The 26,314-nt window shown below is 47.3% G+C and overlaps 1 protein-coding gene across 6 annotated transcripts in view; it reads right to left on the bottom strand.

Annotated features, from left to right (window-relative positions):
• The window catches only part of ATE1 (arginyltransferase 1), a 54,307-nt gene that overhangs the window by 7,204 nt on the left and 20,789 nt on the right, over nucleotides 1-26,314 (bottom strand). For all 6 annotated transcript variants that reach the window (XM_087824067.1, XM_087824065.1, XM_087824064.1 and 3 more), the window contains 3 exons: nucleotides 25,742-25,923; nucleotides 24,921-25,020; nucleotides 6,553-6,673 (listed from right to left, as the gene is read on the bottom strand). In XM_087824067.1, the coding sequence (XP_087680193.1) occupies nucleotides 6,553-6,673; nucleotides 24,921-25,020; nucleotides 25,742-25,923 (403 nt within the window). The remainder of the gene's footprint in view (nucleotides 1-6,552; nucleotides 6,674-24,920; nucleotides 25,021-25,741; nucleotides 25,924-26,314) is intronic.

Raw genomic sequence — 26,314 nt, 5'->3', positions numbered from 1 at the left:
TTTTAATCTACACATTCCTCTCCCCTTGAAAATCGCAATGTTTAAAAAACACTTTCAAAAGTGTACAGCTAGGAAAGGAATGGCTGCAGTTCTTAATTTAAAGCCAGGACTATGCTGCCAAAGCAAACTGGCACCACGGCAGATTCAAGAAGTGCAAATAAACGAAACGGTCCCTTCTGCTTTTCCTTGCATTCTTGAATGCAGCGCGAGCATTTAAGAAAACATGTTCAAAAGCCCTAGGTTTTCTGGCTTTTTAAATTGATTTTAGAGAAAGAGGAAGGGAGGGGAGGGAGGAAGAGGGGGAGAGAGATTTTTACTACGAGGGAACCTACTTAGACTTAAATGTGACATAAGAACTCAGTTCCTGACACGTCTGACTTTAGACCCTGACTCCTGCTCCAAACTTCTCTGCTACTGTCTGGTCAAATAAAGCATCTTCGCAACTTGACACTGAGAGAGCTAAAAAGAAATTGAGAGAAAAACACAAATTGCACTTAAATGTTCCCTAGCACACTCAAATAATGTTTGTTTAGCGTAAAATGCTTTTTAGAAAGCACATCTGACTGCACAATGTAAAATCAACGGGCCCGGTATTTCAGTCCCGAGTCTGTCCGAGGAGACAAGCCTACAGGGTCGCATCTTGCTCGAGAGACGCACCGGGAGAGCGCAGACACTTGGTAGACAATGAGAGTTACATTACAAACAAACAAAAGCAAAGAGTGACTTACAGGTTTCATTTGAGTATCTACTTAGGGATATAATCTTTGGAATACTTGACCAATAAAATCACAGCATCAGACCCCTGTAAAATATAAAAATACTGAAATCCTGACCAAGATTGACAGCAGACCCTTTATAGAGAGCGGGACAGTCCAAGTTTATCTAACGTAGCAGAGGAGACAGGAGAGAGGAACAACCTGCCACCTCACCAACTTACAAGTGACATTTCTACCCGACGCCCATATATGTGTGGACATGTAAGAATAACACGTAAGATGACCTCTTAGTTGTTAGTATCACTAGAATTGAGAAACAGAGCAGAGGCCTGTTAGCAACAGACAAGGTGCAATGACCGTTAAATAGAGATGGGTTTAAACTGAGCAAGTCCTCACCTAACATCACAGATAGATTCTTGGAAACAGTGCCTCTAAGAGAAACGACCTGTAATGAAGCCGGTTTCTGCACAGGCCAATCTGAGTGATCGTATGAATGTGACAGGACAGAATTCCATCACGTCCAAAGGTCTTAGAGTTCAGTGGGAATCAATGACATATCTCAAAACCTAAATGTAATTCAAATGCCAGTCAAGGCACCACCTTTTGGGCTTAAGGGATGCAGCCTTCCGTGAGCAGAGCCAGTCACCAGGTCCTGGGTGAGCCCACCTCTTGGAGATGCAGACGGCACTGCAAACAGGCTCCCGTGTCTTTCCACCTGGACAGGCTGTGTCACGAAGGGGAGTGTGCTGGTCACGGTGTCAGGGAACCTGAGCACACCTGCCACGCTGCAGAACTGGGCCCATTAGGGAGCAGATCCCTCTCATGGTTTCGCCTGCCACCCCAGCACTGCTAGGTCCCCGGTCCATGAGCAGGGCACAAATCTCCACTGTGCAGGTCCCAGCAACGCTCTGTGGTCTCCAGGGTGCTGGTCTTGTGTTTCTAAACACCGACGTTCCCTGATGCTGGTGTAAGTGGGTGTATTTTCATTCACTCTCCAACTGTTTGCTGCTAGTGTGTAAACATACAACTGACTTTTGTGTATCAACCCTTCTCCCTGTGGCCTTGCTAAATTCACATATTAGTTGCAGGAGTTGTGCAGTTGACTTCTGGAAATTTTCTATGTAAACAATTTCTATTGCCAACAGTAAATACATAATTAAATAATTGACTTAGATTTGTAATTTCACCATCAGTAACAATTAAGGTTCATTACATCTATAAATTGATTAGATTTTTAAGTGTCCTCTGTTAGACAGTTGAATTAAGAGGAAAACTGAGTACATTACATTTATGTTAAAAGTTTAAAAAGTGTTCAAAGAAATTTTAATTCACACTTGGTAATTAAAAACAAATGTTATTCAAAAGCCCCTTAAAATGACTGCAAGGCTTTGAAAATAAGATTTGTAATCTGAATTTAAATGTTTAAAGAAGAAACAGATGTCACTTCAATAGACTGTTACTTTAATGAATTGAATAACAATTTTTGCAAACAAAAATCATGCTCCTGGGCACCAAAAACTTAGCATTCGACAGTTAATCCCTGCACACCCACAGATTTGAAACCCTAATATAAACCTTTAAAGTGGAGATAAACCAGTCTTTGCATGCTGGGGGTGTGAACTTTAGTGGGCTGGGACACCCATTTAGGGGGTCAAGACGGCCCTTTTCTTTCCAAGTGACAGCAAAGGACACGGAACATGTCCCGTCACAAGAGAACAAACAGCGCCTCGGGGACCTGCTCCTCACCGCAGGAGGGCTCCCTGCCCCCCCCCCCCATGCAAATCTGGTTTAGGACCCTTCCAGGCAGACTCACTGTGCGCTCTATGCCCCACCACGCAATGTGCACGCTTTACTGAGATCCCCACGTAGCTGTGCCCCCGCCAAGTTCCCTGAGGGCCGGGGTGAGGAACGGGCACCCCCACCTTAAAGCAGAGGTCCTGACATCATAAATACTTGAGTGAGTGACTTTATGATTCTTGGCTGCCTCCTCTGCCTACACCAACTAGCAAGAGTTCTTTGAGGGTCGACCACTTTTTTGTGTCTGATGTCCTCAGTCCACCTGCCCCAAGGCAAAGGACAGGTCAGCTGACATCAGGCACATGCCGCCTCACCCTGTTTTTCTACAACAGACGCTTCACCCCCTGGCTTCACCTCCGACTTGACGCGACCCCGGAGCACGTTCTGTGAAGGGAGAGGGACAGGCCCCTCTTGGGTCCTGTCAGAAGCAGCGGCGGCTGTGCCGGGAGGAGCCTGCTCTGCATCTGTGCAAACTCTAGTGCAGAGGCATTTACCCCAATGGGACCCTGCTCAGCCCGTGCAAATGGAAGCCAGGGGACATGGGGCTCTCTCTCTAGCTGGCTACTGACAGCAAAAAATATGTGTGTTAAGTATTCAGCAATCAAAGTATTCATTTTGCAATATTAAGTGGGTAGGTCAACCTCAAATCTAAATTTGAAAAAAATGTCACCCTCACTGCAGCACAATTTCAGGAGCCCCAGGAAGCTCTGGTAAATTTACTGTCTCCTTCCCCAGTGGTTAAGGGGACATTCTCGCTGAGGTACACTCGGGGCCACAAACAGCACGCAGGACGCGCATGGACGTGGGCCGGAGCTCCTCTGAACCGAGCTGCTTCACACACAGGCACCGGCAGGCACAGTTCCTTTCCTGTGGGCATACGCGACGGAGACCACAGAAGTACGGAGAAATGCCAGGGAACGCGCCAGAGACAGAGAGACAGAGACAGGACGGAGCAGAGAGAAGAGACAAATGAAACAAGACAAAACACACGGAGCCCAGGAGCTTCACAGGCTCGAGCTGGGAGAAAGCCGGCTCCATGGGCCTGGGCTCCCAGCAGCCGGGAGGGCCAGGACCCCTAACTGGGTGACACTCAGAGCACTGAGCCCCGAGGGCGCCGTCACTTCTGAGTGAATTTAAATTCAAGTCCTTACTAACAGTTTATGGCTGAGTTACATTAGAGACAAATTAGAAAATGTCTTGCAAACATTTCAGAGTATGTTCAGAAAAGAGTAAAACCTAGGCCAGTCTGTGGTAAAACGTGTACTGAAGACTGTTCCGCTCAGCTCCTTTGTAGTAAACACTAAAAATAAAGACTCATAAAATTACAGAGCAATATCTGAGTCAAAATTACTTGAGGTCTCTGATTAAAAACAAGTATTAGTTTTTGCAATAAATACTATCTGAGGGGCCAATGAGGAAACATTCAGTTATGTTCTAAGGATAATCGACGCTGCTTGGGAAGCGGCATGTGCTCAGTAATGTTTTGATTTTTTGTTAACCTGAAACCAAATAAGCACAATATCCGTCCAACATTAAGAGTCAAATAAAATCAGTTGTCACGGCTCTAAACCAACTCCAAACGCCTGGTATAGGCTTTCAGTGACACCCGTACAACACCGACGCCAGCCACTCCCACGCGGAAGCTGGGGCACTTGTTTGCCGAATGACTGAATTAATACTCAAGCAGTCACCTCACTAAAAGCAAGAAGCAACACAGCAAAAGCTAGAAGCACGATTCCTGTTTTCATTAAAAATCAACACACAGGTACCTGCACAGACTAAGAATGACCAGAGCAGAGCATGAAAACACCAACGGCGACCACAGCTGCGCGACGAGGCCATGGCACCTTAAATCTTCTTAGGGGTGGTTTTATAAATGTGGACAAATTTACCACTAGTGTTCCCACTAAATGCTTTTTAAAAATAATTTTTAAAAGGACGTAAGGTGTAACTCTGATGCAGAAATTTAAAAATCTATCTGCCTTGGACATAGCGCATCATCCTGGCTCGCCAAGGCTGTGGGTCTGATCCAACGAAAGCACAAATGGCTGAGCAACAGGTCGCTGTCTCTCTCTCCCGCCTTCCTCTCTCTCTAAAATCAACAAATAAAAAAATTTAAAAAATTTTAAATCCATCCATATCCAACTACCAATTTAAGAGCAATCTCAAAGACTTTTACATAAAAACCATTTGAGAAACTGTTGAAATCCTTCCTTTAGAGTAGGCAGAGGTCCTGAACTGGAAAACAAAAGACCTGCCCTGGCCGGTGCTGCTCAGCGGTTAGAGCACCGGCCTGTGGCCTGAAGGGTCCTGGGTTCAATTCCAGACAAGGGCAAGTGCCTCAGTTGCAGGCTCCATCCCTGGCCCTGGTCTGGGCTCGTGCCGGAGGCACCCAATCGCCGTGTCTCTCTCACACCCATGTCTCTCTCTCCCCCTTCCACTCTCTGAAAAGCAATGGAAACAATATCCTCAGGTGAGGATTTAAAAAAAGGAAAGAAAGAGAAAAGACCTATTTTTGAACACGAGGGTTTCTTTAGAATTTTCTAAGTTACGTCCGAGCGCCCGCCCCCCCCAGTACTGTAAAAGCAGTCAGCACAGTAGGTGTTTACTGTTACCCGCCTTCCAAGTTGAAAAATAACCAGAGCCCAAATCTTGAGAGTGAGTGCATGTATGTGTGTGCACGTGTGTGTGTGCATGTGCGTATGTGAGTGCGTGCGTGCATGTGTGTGCCCACGCACGCAGGGAAAGGGAGAGAGGTTCCCAGAGGCTCGCAGCAATACAGCATCTCAGGACGCGGGAAATGTAATCTTTTTCACAAGTGGCCACTGAAGCACCTTGTAGCCAACTCAGTCTCACGGAGACCAGGGCGGACGGCTGTGCTGTCTACAGAGAATCTAACTACGGGAGACTGGAAGGGGAGCTACGAGTTCATGGAAACAGCACCATGCTGACTAACACCACTGCCCACTAAGCTCCGTCTTTTCCCTGAGTCAGAGTCTGGGTCAAGTGAAAGTAAAGCCGACGGTGTCTCACTTGTGCCATTTAAATCTCCAAGCGTGTTTCGCAGCCTGCGTGGCACATTCCAGCTCAGCGCTGCATTTTAACTTCCTAAAGCCACAGGACAGTGAGCCAATTTCAAACAGCAAGCGTCTGGACTGTGACCTTCAACACAGGTGACGCATGGTGTCCTCCTGAGCATGAAAAGGATCTTCCTTTTCTCCTGTTAAAGAGGAGACAACGGCCCCAAGAGCAGTCACTTGTGCTAAGCCCCCCCCCCGTCAGCCGAGACCCAAGACCCGACTGACTTAGTTTCAGCCTTCCCCAGGAACAGAACAGAGTCCTAAACCATGGACCTGGCATCACCTGGTCAGCGCTACTGAGGTCAACCACCTGATGCACCCGGCACCCCCTGAAGCAAGCAGCCCTTCCAGACACCCAGCTCTTTGCCAGCGAAATGTCCTGTCCCGCCCTTTCCTCCTATAGTTCCCCCTCTGCACAGCTCCTCCGAGCGCCTTTCTACCGGCTGGATGGGATGCTGCCCGATTCACGAATCATTGAATCAAGTCAGTAAGGTCTTTAACATTTACTGTTAATTTTTTTTAGCACTTTGAAGTACTATTTTCAAAAAAATTTACTCCTCTGATTTTTGTAAATGAATTCTAAGCAATAAATATTAAGAGCTAAAGTTAATGCCATCAGAAATGCAACTCAGATTATAGGAAAGGAACAAGCTCACTGGGGGTGGTACACAGTTGACAAAAACCAGTCGATACGAAGATTCAACTTTTCTGCCATGAAATGCTCGTTGGTGCTTACTTTAGAAAATGAATTAAAAATGACTGACATGAATGAATCTTTAGTTGAATGTCCATTCACTGCCGGGAATTATTCAGACACACACACACACGCATGCACACTACACAATATACACAAAGCTATCTGGACCCTGTTAGGAGCCACAGACACAGACACAGACACAGACACATGAATTCTAAAAGCAAAGCCAATGATTTCCAGCTGAGCTCTGCTCCCCCCATACCTGCTTCTGGGTCCTGGTTGAAACGGCAGTACTTGGAGTTCTCAAGGGACGGCAGGCACTGCTCGATGGGAACCCAAACATACGTCTCAGGACACAACAAATCGGAAGGTCTGTAATGACCCTGCAGAGACACGAGGAAAGGGGGCACAGGCATTACCAAGGGCTCCGGGTCCCAGGGAAGGTGCTACTCACAAAGTTACATGAAGTCAGCCAGAAACCGCTTTACTGTAAACACGCAGCGGCTCTATTCCCAACTGCACTCGCACCCCAAGGATGCTCTTTTAACTCCGAGACCACAGGACGCCCGTGTCAATCTGGAAGACTTGAGTTTCTACTTCTTTGGGGAGAAATAGTTAACATATGATTCTTGCTGAGCTGATTGCTAAGAAAACCCAGTTTCAAACCAAGTTGTCTTTTAAATGCTAGTTAACAACACAAGGCAATGTCTTTTCATATATGAGAGCGTTATAACTTGCATATGAAGTGAACTTATTTTCCAAAATAAAATTCTATTAATTTCATTCTAATATATTAAAAAGTGCTGTCTTGTCAACATACTCCCATGAGCAACCTAAACTCATAAACGTAAGTAAAGAGGGGGCTAAAATGCACCACGAAACTTGAGGCACGTTGCGATGGCAACCCTCTAAGTTCTTCAAACCTTTCTCCATTTTAGAAAAGTGACCTAGATATCTATAAGCCAACTGTGCACCCCACATCTAAAAGACTACAGAACAGTCACAGAGGGAGAAGAAATCATTCACCTAAGGGTACTCTATAGACAGCACTTAGTCAAATTTTTCAGAAATTTTAAAATGAGCTAAAATTCAAAATGCCTTTTCTTGAAATTTTAAAATTCAAAATTCATTGAGGTTAAAATCTAGACAGTGTTTTTCAAATTTTCTGCTGCGACACAGAGAAATACATTTTACGTCATCACCTAGTAGAAATATATGCAAATACAAACCAGAAGCAGACCGTTGCTGTGGAATGCCTGCCATGTGATCCTTTATTTTCTATTCTACTGTTTCATTTTTTTTTAAATGCTGTTGAACAATCAAAACTGCTTCCCAACAGCAAATGGACCACGACCTTAGAGTCTGAAAACACTAAGTGTGAAAACCATTACAAAGAGCACTGCTGCGAGGGCTCGGCTGTGGTGTACAACGGCTCTTCGTCAGAAAGGCCTCCTCGCCAGCCTGCCGTGGGCTGGGAACCACGGGAAGCGTCCCTCAGGCATGACATGAGCACCAGGTCTCCTAGGAATTCAAAGCGTTCAGAAGCTGGTGAGCTGATGGAGAAGCTACGCAAAATGTGCTCAAGACAATTACTTCCTGCCTGAGAGGCTGCGAGAGAGTCCAAGGGCGCGGGGCTCGACTGGAGACTCGAGGCCACTGGGTTTGTCCAGGGCAGGAGGGAGGGGAAGGAGAACAGCCTAGATGAAGGCTACGGTGCGAACAGAGCAGAGCTGGGCCCAGGGCGGCTCTGGACCAGAACCAGCAGGGCTCGACAGGGATTGCAGGTAGGCTGGGACTGGATTCTGTGGAACCTCGGATACGTTTTGACTCTGGACGACAAGGGACGCTTGCCGGCTGAGAGAGCAAGTGCGGAAGGAGCAGAGGGGAACTCAGGTCTCCGGCTGATTTTCAGGGCAGTTCCCCAATTGCTGAGCCTTATGCCCTAGAGCAGGGAAGGCCGCCTACAGGGCACTCCAGGGGTCCACATACTCACCTACTATTGAAGCTCATCACACAGGGTTACTCAAGTTAGCAATGTACCAGGGAGTGTAATGGAGCCAGATGTTCCACTGATGCCTCATCAAAAGCAATGTCAGTCCCTCCATTAATTCAGAAACTTTTACTGGGGCGAAAGGGAGCGAAGCTGTCCGTATTATTAGCAAATCTGGAAAATTACACAGCCGTCTAAATCAGTGCCTCTAAATCATTCTTCCTTTCTGGTTACAGACCATTCTAAAAATCTGATGGGGGGGTTAAAACTAAATATAAAAGCTAAAGATACAAAACTTTCAGGGAAGAAAAACAGTAAATTTTCTTGAGGCACAGAAAGGTTTCTAGTACACAAAAAAGAGCCATAGAAGAAAAACACTGATGAAGCTCATCAAAATTACCTCTGCCTTCAAAAAGTTATTAAGAAAATAAGAAAGCTGAAGACTGGGGACCACATCAGCAAAGCATGTGTCAGGCAACAGACCTGTACCCAAATCACGTAACTGAACAACTCAGTAACAAGAGTGAATAACAATTCTTCAGAAACAGGCAAACGACAAACACTCTGCCAAAGTTACGTGAACGTCTAACAAGCACGTGAAAGGATGCTCAGTGTCAGCTACCGGAAACGCAAATTACATCCACGATCAGATTCCACTGAGCACCCACTGGGACGGCCAAAATGGCAAGACGGAAAGGCAGGTTTTGGTGAGGATCCGGACTGTCCAGAACTCGGAAGCTGCTGGTTTAAACTGGTGGGACCACCTAGTACATCTCCACCACCTGTGAGCGCGTCTGGGATAACCCCCGAACGGGAGTTGCTGGGTGCAAGGCTTTACGTTTCTCAGCACAGACTGTTTTCCAGGGAAGCTGGCCACGCCCCGGTCAGCGGCGAGGCAGGCGGCGCTCAGGCCCCCGGGGGCGCACCAACACGGGCACCACCCAAACTCGCGGTCTCTGCCGCCCTGAGCGCGGTCGGGGTGGGTCAGTCTGCATGACGCATCTCTCCATGTCTAGTTTGCTTTTCCTTTTCTATGAAGTGGACCCATTGTGTTGTTAGATTTCTGGTCTTTTCTTATTAATTAAAAACTCTACATGTATTAAGGGAATTAACCCTTAGTTTGAGAAGTATGTTGGGTTTTCCCAGGCTATCAGCTTCTGACTCTGTATGCCACGCTCTTTGTCATGTGGAAATCTAGTAAGTGGTAAAATATATCATTTTTTAAATGATGTCTGGGTTTTCCAATATAATTAAAAAGGCCACTATCATTCGAATATTATAAGAACATTTTCATGGGACTTTTTTAGGTTTTGTTTTTAGTGCTTTTATGGCTTCGTAATTTTACATTTACGCTCCATCTGGAATTTATTTTGGTGTAAGGTAGAAAAAAGGACCCAACCTAATTTCTTTCAGATGTTTACCAAATGGCCTCAGCATCACTTTCTGAACAATCATCATTTCCCCCACCAATTTAAAATGTCTTTGTGACAACTTTCTAAATTTCCACACACATGTACATCGCCTCTGGACTTTCTATTTGTTCTGTACGCTGACCTGTCTGTCTGCTCACGAGCTGGTGCCACATGGTTTTAACTATTACAGCTCTACTGTATATTTTAGCACCTGGCAGATCTCACCCCCACCCACTGCTGTTTGCAGAATTTTCTGGCTCTTCCTGCTAGATTATTTTGGATTCTGTATTTAGTATACAAAGATATTACTTACGTGAACAAGGAAATAGTAATAAAAATGGAATGATGTATCTTCTCTATTGTGATGGAGAAACCCAAGGATGTCCAGTAAAAAGAAAATAACATTTATCATCCTGAGTTTTAAAAAACACACACACAACATAAATGACACCATTGTCTAATTCCAGGTGGAAATGAGCACTGACTGGCTCAGATAAAATATTCAGGGGCTAGGGGGGCAATCAGGCTTCACTCTGAGACTTTAAGGTTGAAATGAACATATTTCATGGGGATGTGCAGATTCATCAACAGCCACCTGAACCAGTGCCTGAACTTAACAGTGATGGTGACAAATAAAAAATATTCAGTCAATGAACACTGACTGGGTCCTCACTTGTGACAGGCACCAGGTGCTGGAAACAGATGAACAAATGCCGTCTCTAGGTAACAGTACACGGGAGACGATACCACGTGTGATCACGCAAACCGTCCAAAGTTCCTAAATGGCCGCAGTGTTCTGCTAAGGCAACACTTGCTCATAACAATGGGTCAGATATTTTATTTCTAATTCTTTAAATACTTAGTTTATGCCCTTGAAAAACAATAAATATACCCATTTCAACTTATCACTGAAGTTAGATTTTTTTATTAGGTTAAATCATTGTTTTTCTAAGTACAGGCTTATCACAGTGCTCTAAACATTCTCTCCAGCCACTGAAGAGGCAGAGGGTCAGGGGACAAAGCGCTTTGAAAGGCCGAGTTTTCAACTTGCTGGGGAGCTAAGTGACCAAGGCCCTCAGCTCAGTTTAAAGTCGCATCACACGGATGGAAATGCAGGGCTGAAGCCACCCAGCCTGCGCGGCTCACGGGAGAAAGCGAGAAGTGTCTGCGTGAAGGATGTAACGACTTACGGATTTGGACATACTTCCCCGTGTTCAGAAGAAAAACAACTTAATCGACCTCTAAGTGCCTTTGTTCACAAGGAACAGCGAGGCAAACGCAGATCAATTCTTTCCTGGGGCGCTTGACTTCCGGTAAAGAAGAAATGTCAGTCACCACAGATTTCTCTAAAGTGCATTTTGAAACGTGGTCTGACAGGGCTTAGCTCACAATTTTTCAGAGCGTTTTCCATCTGACCCGCACTGTAGATGAGCTCTAGCCCCGCCCCAGGATGGTGCCCTGATCCAATCTCACCCCGCAGGGCAGGCATCTGAAGAGGGGGGCCCCAGGACAGGGCAACAGGGTTCAGCGTAAGTGCCTAGAAAGGTAAATCTCCCTTCTAAAGGGCTCACAGCGGAGGAGGGAACGTGCCCTTTTCCCCACCGATCCCGGGAGGAAGAGCCCCGCTCAGAGCCCTGACGGGATGAGTTCAGCAGACGGTGGTCCGCACACCACCAGCCATGGGTGCCAACCTCCTGGCTGCTCACACCCTGCAGAATGAGCACAGAACCAAGTCCCTGTGCTCCGAGCTGCCCCAGGAGAGTGAACGCTTTGCTCAGGGGAGAGCGGTACCACCCAACGGTGTTCCTCCTTTCACGAAAACGGCGCGGGCTATCTGGAAAATCCAAACCATACTACACTTCCCCCGACGAAAAAGAGAGAAAAAAGCTAAAATGTGATCATAATATTCCTGGCACAGGCTCACCGACGGTCTCACCCTGGTCCTACAACATCCTCACGGCTACCTGTCAGCACCTGAAGCTCTGTTCAGAGGTCACCTTCTCCAGAAAGCCCGCCCCCCGCCTCTCTCCCACAGGACGCACCCGCAACCACTCCCGCAGTTACCCACGTGCTGCGTCCACAGGAGGCTCCTGCTGGACCGTGGGAGTCAGAGGGTCGTAGTCTGACCTGCTCACGGACACCCCAGCCCCTCGGTGAACACTGCGGGCGAGTGAGCGTGGCTCCAGGCTGAGTCAGTAGGAGTTCCCTGAACATGCCGTCTCCACCCTGACGTGGCTCACGGGACCAGTCAGCCTCTGCTGAGCTGGTGTCCATCCGCGCTTCACTGTGCGCGCAGTTCCCAGCCTTCAGGAGCCCCGTGAACCATCAGCTACTCAAAGTACAAAGACACGACCCTGAGGGGCCTAGGAGAGCTAATGAAATGAAAGGGGGTCTTGTACTCAAGGGCAGAATCCACTGGTTATATCACTTTAGTTTTCTGTTCCAGCTGAAGGCCCGCCTTTCCTCAGTCTACCAGCCCACACGTTCCCCTGAAGAAGAGCGGCATTTCCACATTACGTGTCATGTGTTAACACGGAGGGGGTGCGACGTGGACAGAGCTGAGCAGTGGCAACAGCAGCGTGTTCTCCGCGTGTCAGATGCAGTGCTCATGACAACGCTGCACACCTGGGCGAAATCTCACCACCGTAGGAAAGTGATTGAAACACACGTCCACTGTCTGGACAGAACACACAGCACAGGACGGTGGGGATGGTGGGGACGCACTCAGGGCTGGACCCGCCACCCCCATTCTCTTTCTGCAACTCAATTTTAAAATGTTCACAATTCTTTAAAGTATTTTCAAAATAACTTCCAAAAATCTTCACAGTCGTGACTCCGTTCAGCACACACCGGGACCCTGCGCCCCAATGGGACGGGAGGATGGCTGGAACCTGCGAGGCGGCTGTGCTAAAGCGAGTGGCGCCCGGGCTACAGGCCACAGAGCGGCTGCGGGCAGACCCGCAGGCTCAGCACCGGGAGGAGCACCAGGACATAAGAAACTCCGGTGGACACAGCTGGAGCAGCCCTTGCTCTGAGGGCCCTCGGAAGAGGTGCCTTCGCAGTGAGTCAAAGTCTGGGTGGCACCACAGTTGGACAAAAATTAGGCGATTACCAAAAGCAAATACAGACCCAAGGCCCACATAGCTGTCCCCCTTGTGAGCTCCCAAACAGGTCTCTCAAAATGTCACCAGATGGGAAAAGAAACAAGAAACAACCGTTTCAACTCTACAGATTAGCATGTGGAAGCTTCAAAAGTAAACGTATCTTTAGCTTTACATTCAAAATGTCAACGTTCGGTTACTTATAAAGAGTAACGCCATCTTTCCTTCAAACAAGTACCAATTTCCACAAATTCCCATTTATCACCTGCAGGTAACTCTCTTCGTAACACAGGTGCCCGTGGGAAAGAGCCCTCAGGTCACGAGAGGGCCCGCTGTACCTGCCGTCATCTGGACAAAGGCTGTGAGTCCCAGGGCCTTACGCGACGTTGCTGTTTCCTGTGTCTGACTGCACCCTCCCAGGTTCCTACGGGCACACTTCTTATGACTGACCGTGCAACTGACCAAAACCGAAGAAAAGCTCAGTGTTGACATTACAACGGAAAACGCCCTGTAACAATCCTGAAGAAAGCACTGACGTTTTAAAACAAGTTCACAGTGTTAAAAGGTCTACTCTCTGATTATAGTGAATCCAGAAATACATGATTTTAATTTCAAAAAGGCTTTAACATCGTTTAAAAATCTTTTTCTTTCTTTTTTGGCCTGTATGAGACATATGTATTCGGGGCTACATGTTTGCAAATCGGACGTGTAGGGATTCTCTCTGAATAGTATGTTTCTCTTTGTATAGGTTTAAGCAACATGCAAATGAGAAGTTATTTCTTTAATTCAAGTTAAAGAACTCGAGACTGTTATTTTTCTCAGAAAAAAAGAAAATCAGGGAAAAGTAAAGAAATGCCTTCACATGATATTCACCGTGAGCGCTCCTGGCTTCTAATGGGAAACATCTGGGATGGGCTTGGCCGGCGGCAATAAAACTGAAGTTACCAATTCTCACCCTGCCATTGTGAGAGAACGTTGTTTTTACAGTTTTCAAATTAAAACCAAACGGTCTCTCCTTTGAACTCTGGTCCTGAGCAAAGATCTTTATGAGATTTCACTCTCAAGAATACTTTATAAATATTTTGAAAACATGAAGGATTTTGTGAATATTTGAGAAAAGAATAAACCTGCAGTTCGTGTTGAAAGTTCAAGTTAAATTAAAATGTAAGAACATTAAAAAGACACTATTGTTAAAGTACGGGGGCTGGGGGGACAGAACCAGCAGCACTGAGCACAAAGAAAGATTAAAATCTTCTTTCAGGGAAAGCTCACATAAGTGTCCCATTTCTATAATAAACTTATCAGTTTTATTAAAACCACTGTTTAAAGAGAAGCCCTAACACTACAGACACAAACCTAGCTCACAGCAACCCATGTTAGAGAAAGCGGGGAGCAGGCGTATTAAACCCAGTCGTCTCCCTGAAAGACAGCACCAAGGAGCCGTCAGTGAAGCACCAGGCAGACCCCTGCTCCCTGATTTCATTACACAAACAGAGTCTGACTTATCGGTCCCCAGGAGAGGGCTTGAGGGGTAACTCGAGCCGCTCTGTTTTCAGAAACGGAGTTTGGACTGTGCGCGCTCAGTGGTGCGGTGGGCGAGACCCGGCAGACAAAGAAAGGGCCTCAACATCTGAATCCACTTGTGCCCCGACCCGAGGCCAGCAGATGCACTCCATGTGCTGGGACCAGGCTGTGAGAACTTAAAATACATATTTCTTCCACCGGCAGACAAAAGCGAGGGTATTCTGCGCTTCTTTAATTAAAATCCGAGGGCTCGCAAAGGCCCTAGTACGCACCTTAAAGCTTCCTTAAGACCAGGCTACTTATTTTACCGGAAGCAAGTAGCACAATAAAGACTATAATTCAGTTTTAACCACAGTCTTTGCTTTGCTTCTGGAAACCCCGGGTTAATCTTTTTCTTCTAGAAAATACAAAGGAAGCTTGTGAAGGAAAGATTCCCAGAGTCAACTTACAGCCCAAATTTACTTCCAAGCTGAAGGTCGAAAGGTGCCAGGACGTAGGAGCAAGAGGGGATAGAGGAGGAAGGGAGCGAGCAGAGGGAGCCAAGACCAAACTCGCAGCTCTGAATCCGCTGAAGGTGAGGCAGTTGAACAAGCGCCTGCGTTCCCGCGGCGGGGAACCGGGCCTCTGCCAGGCTAAGGAAAGGAACCAGCCCAGTGTCTGCTCTCCCAGGACAGTCTCAGCGGAACGTCCACTGCACTGAACTGCACCATGTCCCCTGAATTCCGCAGCAGGTCAGGCAGGGGAAGCAGCAGCCTTGGCCCCGGCAGCCTCCACTCTCACTTCACACTCGGGGGAGAAGAGTGTCTTCAGGCCAGTTCCTGGAAAAGCCAGGACCCGGAGCTGCTTCCTCCCTTTCCTGTTCGAGTTCCCAGCTAGACCAGACAACATGGAGCCTGAAGTGGATCGGCTTTACTTTTCAACGTTCTTTCTTGTAGACCCTCACCCGAGGGTAGTTTTTCCATTGATTTTTAGAGAGAGTGGAAAAGAGGAGAGAGAGAGAGAAACATCGATGGGAGAGACACATTGATGGGTTGCCTCCCACATGCTCCCTGACCAGGGCCAGGATTGAACCGCAACCGAGTTATGTGCCCTTGACCAGGAATCGAACCTGAGACCCTTTAGTCCACGGGAAGGCGCTCTAACCACTGAGCCAAACCGGCCAGGACCCAACATTCTTTCCCAAGTTGAGATGCAGAATCACTAAAAGCTACGAACAGTTCGTGGGACGTACTCAGCTGTAATAGTCAGCAAGCTGTCTCTGACGGATCGTGTCTCTAACTAAAGCTACTACATTCTCCCAGTAAACATTCTTCAATGCCTGAAAACCTCAGTCGTAAAAGTCTGTTTAATCACACCCCAGGGGGGATATGAAGTTAGCTGCTACCTCCTATTTATCCCAGGGGTGTGATCTTTGACAATCAATTATTTTCTTCTGTATGATGGAAAATTCATCACAAATGATCTAAATGCTCCAAGTTTAAGGATAACCTTTCCCCCCTCTACTGTGCAGCAGCAGGAGTCCCGGGGAATTGAAACCCCACGACCCTGAACGTCTCCTCGAGGAAAGGCTCGGGGGCTAGTGTAACAGCTTCGAGGACCCACGCAGTCCAGCAAGCCCAAAAGATCACCAACAGACCGTGTCTGCCCCTTCTCAGCGATTAGTGACGTGATCACGACAAACACAGCAATTCACCGAGTGGGCAAATCAAGCCTATTCACAGAGTTTTAGGTAACGTATCAGGAAGAATTTATGATGTTACAAACACCAAATAACCTTGGACGACGACCTGAGAAAGCTTACTCATTCCATCTAAGACGTTTAGCCTAAAATATCATATTAGTCCCAACTCCACTGACCATGTTGCTAGAACAGAATTTACAGATCTTCAGGATGATAGTAATTACTAATGCCTCAGTAAGTGTTATGATCTTACCCATTTTTAGCCCATCATAAAACCACACAGGCACACACACAAGACCTTTATGATGTGAGAGTTAACATTTTGTGCATGGCTGGAAAGGACTTAATTTTGAAATGCAGGTATGAAGGGAAAGCTGTCCACGGCTAAACGTTAACAATTAGACCATTTTTCTATCATGGCGTCTATCTGTGACTTTACACAAAAATACATCATCCTAAAATTTAAGGAGCTAATCATCACCTTTACATCTAGTAACACTTTGGAGAAATCAAAATAGCCTAATCGCCACGTCAGAACTCTCTGGAAATAGTGTAAGTAAAACTGAAGCTGAAATCTACAGCTTCCAGATGTGCAAAGTGTAATTCTGACAGGTGACTTACGCAGAGTCTGCAGTGATGCTGTCTGTATGGGTCTGAGCCTAAAGGTGTCTGGAGGCTGTCAATCTGGGGGCCGTCCAGAAGGTTCCAGGGACGCGGCACCTGGGTACCACGGTGGGTGCACAACGCAGACCCTGCAGTACCTTCTGCATCATCAGGAGCTCACAGGTCTCCAGGTAAGTCATGTGCTTCAATCCACTGCAGTCATTCGACCTGACGCTCCGACTGTCCGTATTTTGGCCAGTGGGAGTCCATGTAGGTTGGCTCCCGTGAGCCCCCAATGTGATCCTGGTCATTTACCGCAGCTCCCGCGCTCACTAACTTCGCTTATCGCCACACAGTTTCCTAAAGGAGTTTAATTAGCTCAAGCTTCACTGTGTGTTTCTGAGTAATGGATTTGAAAATCTACACTAAATAAATGGAGTTTCACCCAGGTATTTAACTTCAGTCTTGGAAACCAGTCTAGCCTGTGAGGCCCTGAGACTTGTGCCTATAGCAACAGCACGAAGCATGTGCAAGACGACTGAGAAGAGGCCCACCAGGCAGAAGTGAATGTCACTTCCCAAAGCAGGTCAGCGAGATACCCCGCCTCCACCGAGGGGCGTGAAAAGCATCTGAAAACTAGAATCGAGTGCCCTGGGAGCAAAGAAAAGGAAGTTCATTCTATTTTCAAATCAAATTTGAATAAAAGAAATAAACAAATGTCTATTTTTTCTCTCTGTAACTTGAAGCCGCTGATTTTCAGTAAAGATTACGTCCACGTATAACGAAGCGCTTTAGTGTCAGTGGTGTTCACGGAGTTGCCGCTGTGAGCTGGGCGCCGTGCTAACTGCTCTCCGCGTGCAGCCTCATTACCCTCCCCCCACCGCCCTACGGGGCGACGACTCCCCATTTCACAGACAAGACATGAGGCTCGGGGTCTCACAGATGGTAGGCACGAGACCACAGTCTGAACGTAGCTCTTCCCTCTGCAGGAGCGCGATCGTAACAATGATTTCTCCTGATAACATGGCAACTAATGTTTAAATTCCGTAAGGAAATAGTTTTATAGTCCGATGTTCAGCAACATTTCATTAAGAGAATGAATAAGTATATAAATTTTAAATGTTTGCAAACAACTGCAATCATGGCATATGTTTTAAAAACCCTCATAGTCAGAAGAAATTGTGAGAGAGAAAAAGATCCTACCCCTGGGCAGGCCGGGGTGCAGAACATCAGCCTCAAGGTTACTCACTAACAGTGAGGGGGGAAGGCAGCTGCACCGGGGAGAGACCCGGGAGGTTCCACCCGAGCCAGGTGACAAGCTTACACCGCTCCGGGCGGGAACCTCACCCAGAGGGCCCAGGCATGACGTCCCAAGACCAACACACCACCTGGGTGGTGTTCCGACCAAGTTCTGCCTGTGTCCGAGGGTGACTGATCAGACCAATTCAAACCGAGGGACACCAAGCTCGTTAGAAGTGCCCAAGTGTCAAGTATAAAAACCTCACAGCTGCCTGACTTCTACGGAATGAAGGCGTAAGAGGCAAGAGAACATGTACAGACAGGAGGCAAGATCTGAGCTGTGATGGAGAGACCTGGGTGAGGGACGGGTGGGAACTGGCTCCATTCTAAACTCACCACCGAGGCAGAATCATCGGTGAGAATGGTTAGACCGTATGATACAGGCTTCTCGAAACAGGTTCGCTCCAACCATGGGCAGAGGATGGGCCAACATCCCTTCCCAGCCGAGCTGAGACGAGTAAGACCTCCCACCCCAGAACGCAGAGGCCAGCCCTGTGTGCCCTCCGCAAGAAGGACGGACTCGACTTTGCTGCTCGGGTCACCTGGTTGTTACGAAGCTGTGCAGTGTCCTTATTTCTAAAAAGCAAGGGGACAGAAAGATTTGTGAACACTGAAGACGGACCCCAGCACACATCAGAACTAGGAAGAGCAAGCACCACATCGGGATTGTGGGACTTGTGTGCTGGGGCTGCCCCTCTAACAGGCCTCAGGATTTGCTAAATGATCTCACTGCACAAAACACTGAATCACCTGTAAGCTGACATGAGGGCCACACATGAGCCTCCTCGAGAAAATTTAAGACAGTCCTGGGCCATCAATGAGTTTATGGCTGCCCAGGGTCATGAATTAGGACAAGAAAAGTCTCTGGTGCGTCACACAGGAGACTGTATCCCAACACTGTGACGTGAGCCCAAGTTAATCTTCCTGACAGCTCCTCTGACAGCCGCAGTCTATCACCCTCCGTAACTCAGCACTGCAAAGCCCCACACACCTCGAAGGCAGCAGCAACCGTTCACACCAGCTTCTCAACCCTCGGCACCACCGACACTTTGAGCCGGAGAATTCTTCTCTGTCAGTCAGTTTTCTGGGCACTGGGGGCATTGACAGATAAGACATGGTTTGCTCAGGGACCCGACCAGCAGGAACCATGTCGGCTCCTGGTCCTCTTGCCTCAGCGTCTGGCATGTCCCATAGAAAGGAGGCCCTCCATGACCACTGCCCGATCACACTCCTACCGGCTAGAGCACAGGGAGGGCTACAGACAAGCACTGAGAAGTGACAGGGTTCAAAGGAAGGGAGAGGCCCGCCCAGCTCCAGCACTCAGGGAGCGGGGTGGGCAGGGCTGCCCTGGGGACCTGTGTAGGAGCCTGGTCTGGAGAGGAAGCTGTGAGCTGCACGTGCAGAGATAAGTGAGTCCCCTTCCAAATGAGAGAGATGGCATGCAGAGAGGGAGACTCATGGGTACACAGAACAGTGCCCGCGGTCAGAGGACAGTTCAAGAGCATGTAAAACAGTGTCCGCGGTCAGAGGACAGTTCAAGAGCATGTAAAACAGTGTCCGCGGTCAGCGGATGGGCTGCAGAGAGGGAGAAGCAGATTCCCTCTTCAGGAGGTCAGGCAGAGCGCCAACATCAGAGTCTTTCAAAAGCTCCGAAGTTTTCGAAGGGCAGGAACTGTGTACTAACCAAGCTGTTTCATTGTGGGAAGAGGCGGGAAGAACAGGAAAGGAACATGAGTAAACATGCTTTCGATCCCATCTACATTTACCTCTGATTAACACCAAGTCTCTTAGGTTCTCCAAAGTCAGAAGTTAGACCCTCGCCAGAACCTGATGGACAGAGCCAGGTGCACGCATTTCAATCCTTCAAACTCTCATTAGAGTGCTGAAAGTAAGTGGAAGTCAATGCAAACTCTGTGCAGGGCAACCACACTGAGCTCCCACTTTCCATCTGTAATGAGCAGCTCAAAACACAACACAAGGAACTGCTTTTGACTCTGATGCAGCAAAGTTCAGCATGTGACAGCTTTAAAAACAAGCATTTGTGATGAGCATGTGAATTTTTTTACCTCCCACTGCCAGCAGGAGGCATAAAAAACCCCTGACTAACATTATCCTGTGGTCACTGGACATAGCATCAGGGAATCGGATGCTGCAGAGCCTGTCCTGTGCTGGGGTAACTGGCGAGACCACTTGAATTTCTTCAGACCGGAGGCAGCACGTCACCACCACGTGTGCCAGATGCACCACCCAGGACTGCAGTGAAACAACATTTGCTAATTTGTCTGGTCAGAAAACTGAAAAGCTGGGAGCTTGGGGATTTCAGGGGCACGTGGTTTTGCAGATGCAGCTCTGTAAACCCCCATTTTCTGGAGGTGCTTTTATAATGGTAATGCCAACGACCTCCTGTCAGGCAAATGCTGCAGAATTCCGGGGTTGCTGCTAGACAGTCAGCTGAGGCAGAGTTTAAGGATAATTAATCACAGGTGAACAGGCTTCATTTCTTTCCTGACGTTTCGAACCCTTTCTGCTGCTTCAGCTATCTGATGTCCAGCCAGTCACGATACCGGAGCTGAGAGCCCGGTCCCCGTCTGCTCTGGCCAGCACGCGAGCCTGGATGGAGGGCTCTGTCGCAGCACCTCCTTCGGGTCAGACGGGCCTTAGAGCCGCAACCCCAGACAACACAAAGAAACTTTTAAAATTATTCTAACACCATTTCTATATACTCCAATTTTCACTTTCAAAGGAAATCAAGTATCTTTGAAATGTGCAGGAAGGAGTCAAAAGAGAGAATGTAAATTAATCTTTACATGCAAACAAACATTTTGAAAATGCAAAAGATTTAAAAAAAGGTTTAGAAAACTAAAAATATTTAAAACAAAAGCTCAATTTTAAAAAGTATATATAGTAACTACATATAAATATATGTATAATAAATATATACCAACAGCTCAGTTTTAAAAACTGCTGGTTGGCCCTGGCTGGTGTGGCTACGTGGTCAGAGCATCGGCCACGGCCTGAGGGGCCCCAGGTTTGATTCCAGCCGCGGGCGGTGTCTCTGCTGCAGGCGCCATCCCTGGCCCTGGTTGGGGCGTGTGCAGGAGGCAGCCAATTGGTGTCTCTCTCACATCGATGTTTCTCTCTCTCCCTCCCACTCTCTGAAAAGCGATGGAAACAATATCCTCAGGTGAGGGTTAAAAATAAATCCTGGCTGGCAGGCAGACTAAGCACACACACGCCTGGCCAGGGGACCACCCTCCGCAGCACCAAGTGCTCCAGGAGGCAACTCCTCCCAGCACGTCGCAGCTGCCACGAGGCCACTCCGTTCCCCTTGTCAGTGACGGGCTCAGGTGGACAAGAGGCACAGCTCCGACAGACGGAACGGGTGCCATGGGCTGGGCGGCTTCTTGGGAAGGTTTTCCTGGACCTTAAAGAGGCACACAGGCCACTTCACACACAAGAATAGCCTCTGTCAAAACAAAGGAAACCAGACAACACAACGTGCTGGAGAGGCTGTGGGAATGAGAACCCCCGTGTGACTTTGGTTGGGCTGTGAAATAGTGGAGCCACTGCAGAAAACACTATGGCGGTTCCTCAAAAGCTAAAACTAAAATTCCCATAGGATGCAACAACTGCATTTGGGGTCATAAACACAAAAGAGCTGAACTCGGGGACTTGAACAGACATTTGCACACCCAGGTCCACAGCAGCACTCACAGCAGCCAGGAGGTGAAGGCAGCCCGGCGTCCCCCCGTGGACAGGCGCATCAACAAGACGCGGCACACACAGACTCACTCGGCCTTGAGGAGGGGGAAGCCTGACACCTGCTACAACATGGGCGGACCTGAGGGTATTGTGCTGAGTGAAATAAGCAAGCCAGTCACAAAAATGCCGACACCGTACGGTCCTCTTCTATGAGGCACCTCGAGGAGTCGCCTTCACAGGGACAGGAAGCAGGACGGCGGTGGCGGGGCAGAGGGGAGACGAGAAGCTATGCTTCATGGGTACAGAGTTCCAGCTCTGCCAGATGAAAGGGGTGCTGGAAGTGGATTAATACCTCTGAACTGTACACTTAAAAATGATTACGATGGTAAGTTTTATGTATGTTTTACCACAATTACAAAGAGCCCCAGGACAGGACATTCCTTCCTGAGTGAGCCACGGGCAGTGGCCTGCAGTGCTGCATGGCCAGCAGGCGCCGGAGCTGAGGGGCAGGCCAGGGGACACACAACCCCTCCCACCGCGGCAGGACAGCTCCTCCACGGAGAAGCTCCTCCAGGGTGAACACAGCCAATGCCTGAGTCCCCACACTGACACCAGTTTATGCTAAAACAGAACCAAGTCCCAGTAAAGTGGCCACAGTTACTGTAAGTCAACGGGAGTGATGACAGCACAGCACGTGAAGACAATTCCTTTCATCACCACTACTTTCCAGCTCTCGGAACCGTCCTCCGCGACTATCTTGTGCCTCACACCCGAGACAGTGGCCACAGACGAAGCATGTCTGACTATGTAACGTGCACGTAAATCACCGTCATTTAACACAGACACACGCAACGGTAAATCCAAAGGAATGCAGTAGAAGTACTGCATTTCAGGGACTACGCTGCTCGAAGACGTAACTGCTATAAACCAGCAGCCGTGAGCACTGTGCGAGAACTGACTGCGAAACGTGCCACTATGGAGCTATGGAGGCTCCACGTGTGACCTCCACCTGCAGTGCTCACTGTTAGCAAGACAAGCAAAATAAAAATGTGTCATCATGCTAAGAAATGTCCTGCAGGCTCAAGCCAGGGTATAAATAAAATGCCTCATAAGGATGAACTGTCTGAGTCAAACGGCCACCTCGAGGTCTGACTGCATGTGCACACTCAGGGACTTTGCCAAAACTCTCACGTGAGCCATCAGAAACCTCTCAGATCAGCACAGCTCCATTCAGGACACATGTCTGCACAGCTCGGCACAGAGTGACTCCCGTCCATGGGGAAACCCAGACCTGCATCAACCTGCTGTTAAACACCTGAGTTTGCTCTGCATCACACAACACGTGTCTTTACTGTGAAGTCTGGGATCTAACGTGTCTAAACCCCAATAACACACGACTCCAGTCTCAGCTACAGCTGAGTGTCACCGGGGCCCCTTTAGGTGCTGCACTATAGTTACCCGCACGCCCCTCAGCTGGAGCCCCCTTAGGGCACAGCCCACATCTGCACGGCTACAGCAGACTGCCAGTGTCCAGCACGCACCAGGTTTTTCAGAGACAGGTCCGTCTTGGTTATTAAGAAACACTGCTATTCAAAAACATACTCTGTTTTCCTTTCAGAGAGAAAACTTGTGTAGATTTTTCCATGTATATTTTATAATGTGGAAAAAACGTCATTATCAATTCTTTAAACAGTTAATTATGGTCTAAGATAACATTTTAACTATTATTTTAGTTATAGTTAAATTTACCCTCATTCAATCTTAAAAATGAGAGCTTTTACAAGAGTGTGCAATTCATTTTCTGTGAGTTACCTTTTACTGGTCTCTAGCTCCTGACCCTCAACTCGTCATGAGAAATACTCATGCCTGGACCAACATCTGCCTGACAACTGTGAACAGCACATTTTCTGACTGAAAATCCCACTTTCATAAGCAGCTGTGCTATTCCTTCATAGCCGAGGGTTCTCATGTGCTCCAAATACAGTAAAATATCCTTGACTAAATAAAAATATACTGACTCCTCAGTTACCTAAAGTGGCTTATCTTCAATCATAATGCAGTGGAAATAAGTTTCTTAAACGAACAATATAAAGATTAAAATCAACACGTTCTTAAGGACCTAAGAAGTGTTCAACTATGCCAGGAAAATGCTGGCTTTACAAAATTAATTTACTATCCAAATATTTTATCATTATCTCCCAAATAGCTACTAAATCACTAACTATACTACAAATTTTCAGAACTGTCTCTCCCAAGGAGGTACAATGTAAATACAATATATTGGGAAACTTTAAGTTTTGTTTCAATGGTTAAATTGAGTCCCCTCCCTTTCCACTCTGGGCTGTACCCTAACTTTAAAGGTTTCAATAGTGTTTCTAAATTCCCAAGAGAAATTAACTTTGGGGATTTCAAAGTGAGAAATTAGGAATCCTGAAATTCTAAGTTGTTCTTAAAGTACTTCCAATATTCCTCATACTCTTTACTCATCAATATGGATATCTTAAAAATTAGTTAATAAGTTTAAAAAAAAATCAAGTTTAGTGGCATTTTAAAAAGAACTAGGCTATAGAAAATATTAACACACTGGAAAATGCCAGCAAAACCGCTAGGTACTATTTCTAATAACCTAACACTTGCATCTCTTAGCATGTCAGTAGCACTACAGGAAATCCAAAGTTGAAATTAGCAATTTATAAACTTATTTTGTTTCAAAACTTATTGTTTGGAACAGCACTCATATACTCTGCACATGAACTGATAATATCATATATTTACAGTGTTATTTACAGTGTTAACAGCAGACAGGGCCAAGAAACACCAGCGGTGCGGCTACAGCCGCAAAGGAGACCCCTGGTCGACGGAGACTTCACGGATCCTCCCCCTGAAACGCCAACCTGCCCTGCTTCAGGCCTGATGGTGGGTCCCTCAAACTCTAACACCCCTGTGGTGCCGACTCAGCTTTAATTTTTGTGGCAGAATCATTATATTTTCCCCCAATTTCCTGACTTCTAAACCAATTTTTCTCAGGCTTCACTTGGAAAAGACATGCAAATTTACCCAGAATAGCTAGGATTTCTATGTGTTCAGCTATTAACATACTGCAGATTAACCCACATTAAACAACTACTGAGTACCCAGGAGTAAGGCACTATTCAAGCCAACGAACCAGCTAGACTCTAGAAAAGTTTAAGACATTTAAAAATAACTCATGATTTACATTAGAAATATACAAGCAAGTTAAACATTATGATGTGAAACTATGAAAGAACTAATTTTCATAGTTTGAATCCACAGCAGACATACGTGAGCTCCCCTTACCTTATACTTCATCTTGGGACACGAGTGAATGTAGAAACCCATGTAGTAATAGCTGAGCTGAGGTGTCTTCTCATGAAGCTGCCTGGTGAAAGCAATTTCTCTGCCAAAAGAAGAATAAAGATGAAGATACAATTAATCTAGTTCCAATATTCAACGTACTGTGTAACCTGCTGACACACAATTGATAAAATTTGATACTAAGCTCTCAAAAACGTCCAAGTGTTGAAAGCATTTTAAAAACTCCGCGAGACGATTTTTACTAAAAGACTGTCAGGAAGATGCACAAAAGGCACCTGTGGTGTGCAGCACATATGAGCCGGAGCCTAAAGGGAAGTGGCTGTCGTCTGAGCAGGTGCCGAGTCAGGCACAGGGCCAGGGAGCCCATCCCACTCTGTATACTTTACTAACTGCGTCTTCCTTCCCACAGACAGACGCTGCTTTAATCCACTTACACCAGATCCATCTGACCTTTATGAAAACATACACAAAAGTGACAAGAAAAATAAATAAAGAACGTAATACTAAGGAACCACGAGTGGCTCTGACAGGAGCGCAAATGCATAAACTACGCAACAAAGGCATCCTGCAAACACGACGACTCCTTGCGCACTAGAGCAGGCGGGGCCCGGGACTACCACCAGCGCTGGCCTCAGGTCTAGAAGTGGGATTTCTAAACACCAGCGTAAGAGGCTACACAGCAACAGGTTATGTGTGCTATCACAACAGGGCTCCTGCTGATCTGTGAGGGACGTGCACAGACGAGGAACTACTGGAAGTTCTACCTGACCCGTCACAACTGTCTAAGGCTCTCAGGCACTCACCGTAGCGCAGAGTAGACGCCCAAGGACAGAAATGAGTAATCGGGATCGTAGTACAAATACACAGAGGACACACAATACGGAAGGATGTCGATCACCCCCACAGCAATGATCTTCCCATCGAGCCAGTACTGCTGGTGGAAGGAGCCGTAGCCACAGTCCGGTCCGTTAGGCGGGTTCTCTGGCTGTGAAACAGCAGACACGCAAACACAAGCAGTTTGTCATTTTTCTCTTTCTATCAAAAACCTTAGTAATGAATCTACTGTCCTACAGCTCCTCTCTGTGGCCTCCTTCCTCTGCAGTCCCGCCCTGCAAAGTGTTTTACGAGTAGAAACACTGACCAAGAAGGAAAACGAGAAATCAATTGAGAATGTTCAGCTTGTTTTAAAATCTGCCAGTAGGCAACATAAATCTTACAGGATGAGTAAATATCAAGCTGTATCTTTCTGTTCCACACAAAAGCGGGGAAGAAACCGTGTATGAGAAAAGGTGGAGAATGGACAGGGACAGGGCGGGGTGAGGAGACCTGTCCCGACACCCGGCTCCGACAAGGCGCCTGACTGCACCGTTCTTCCA

Source organism: Miniopterus natalensis, chromosome 14, assembly GCF_054644295.1.
Source record: "Miniopterus natalensis isolate mMinNat1 chromosome 14, mMinNat1.hap1, whole genome shotgun sequence".
Lineage (NCBI taxonomy): Eukaryota > Metazoa > Chordata > Mammalia > Chiroptera > Miniopteridae > Miniopterus > Miniopterus natalensis.
The sequence above is the reverse complement of the archived record's forward strand: the minus strand, read 5'-3'. Positions and strand labels throughout refer to the sequence as shown.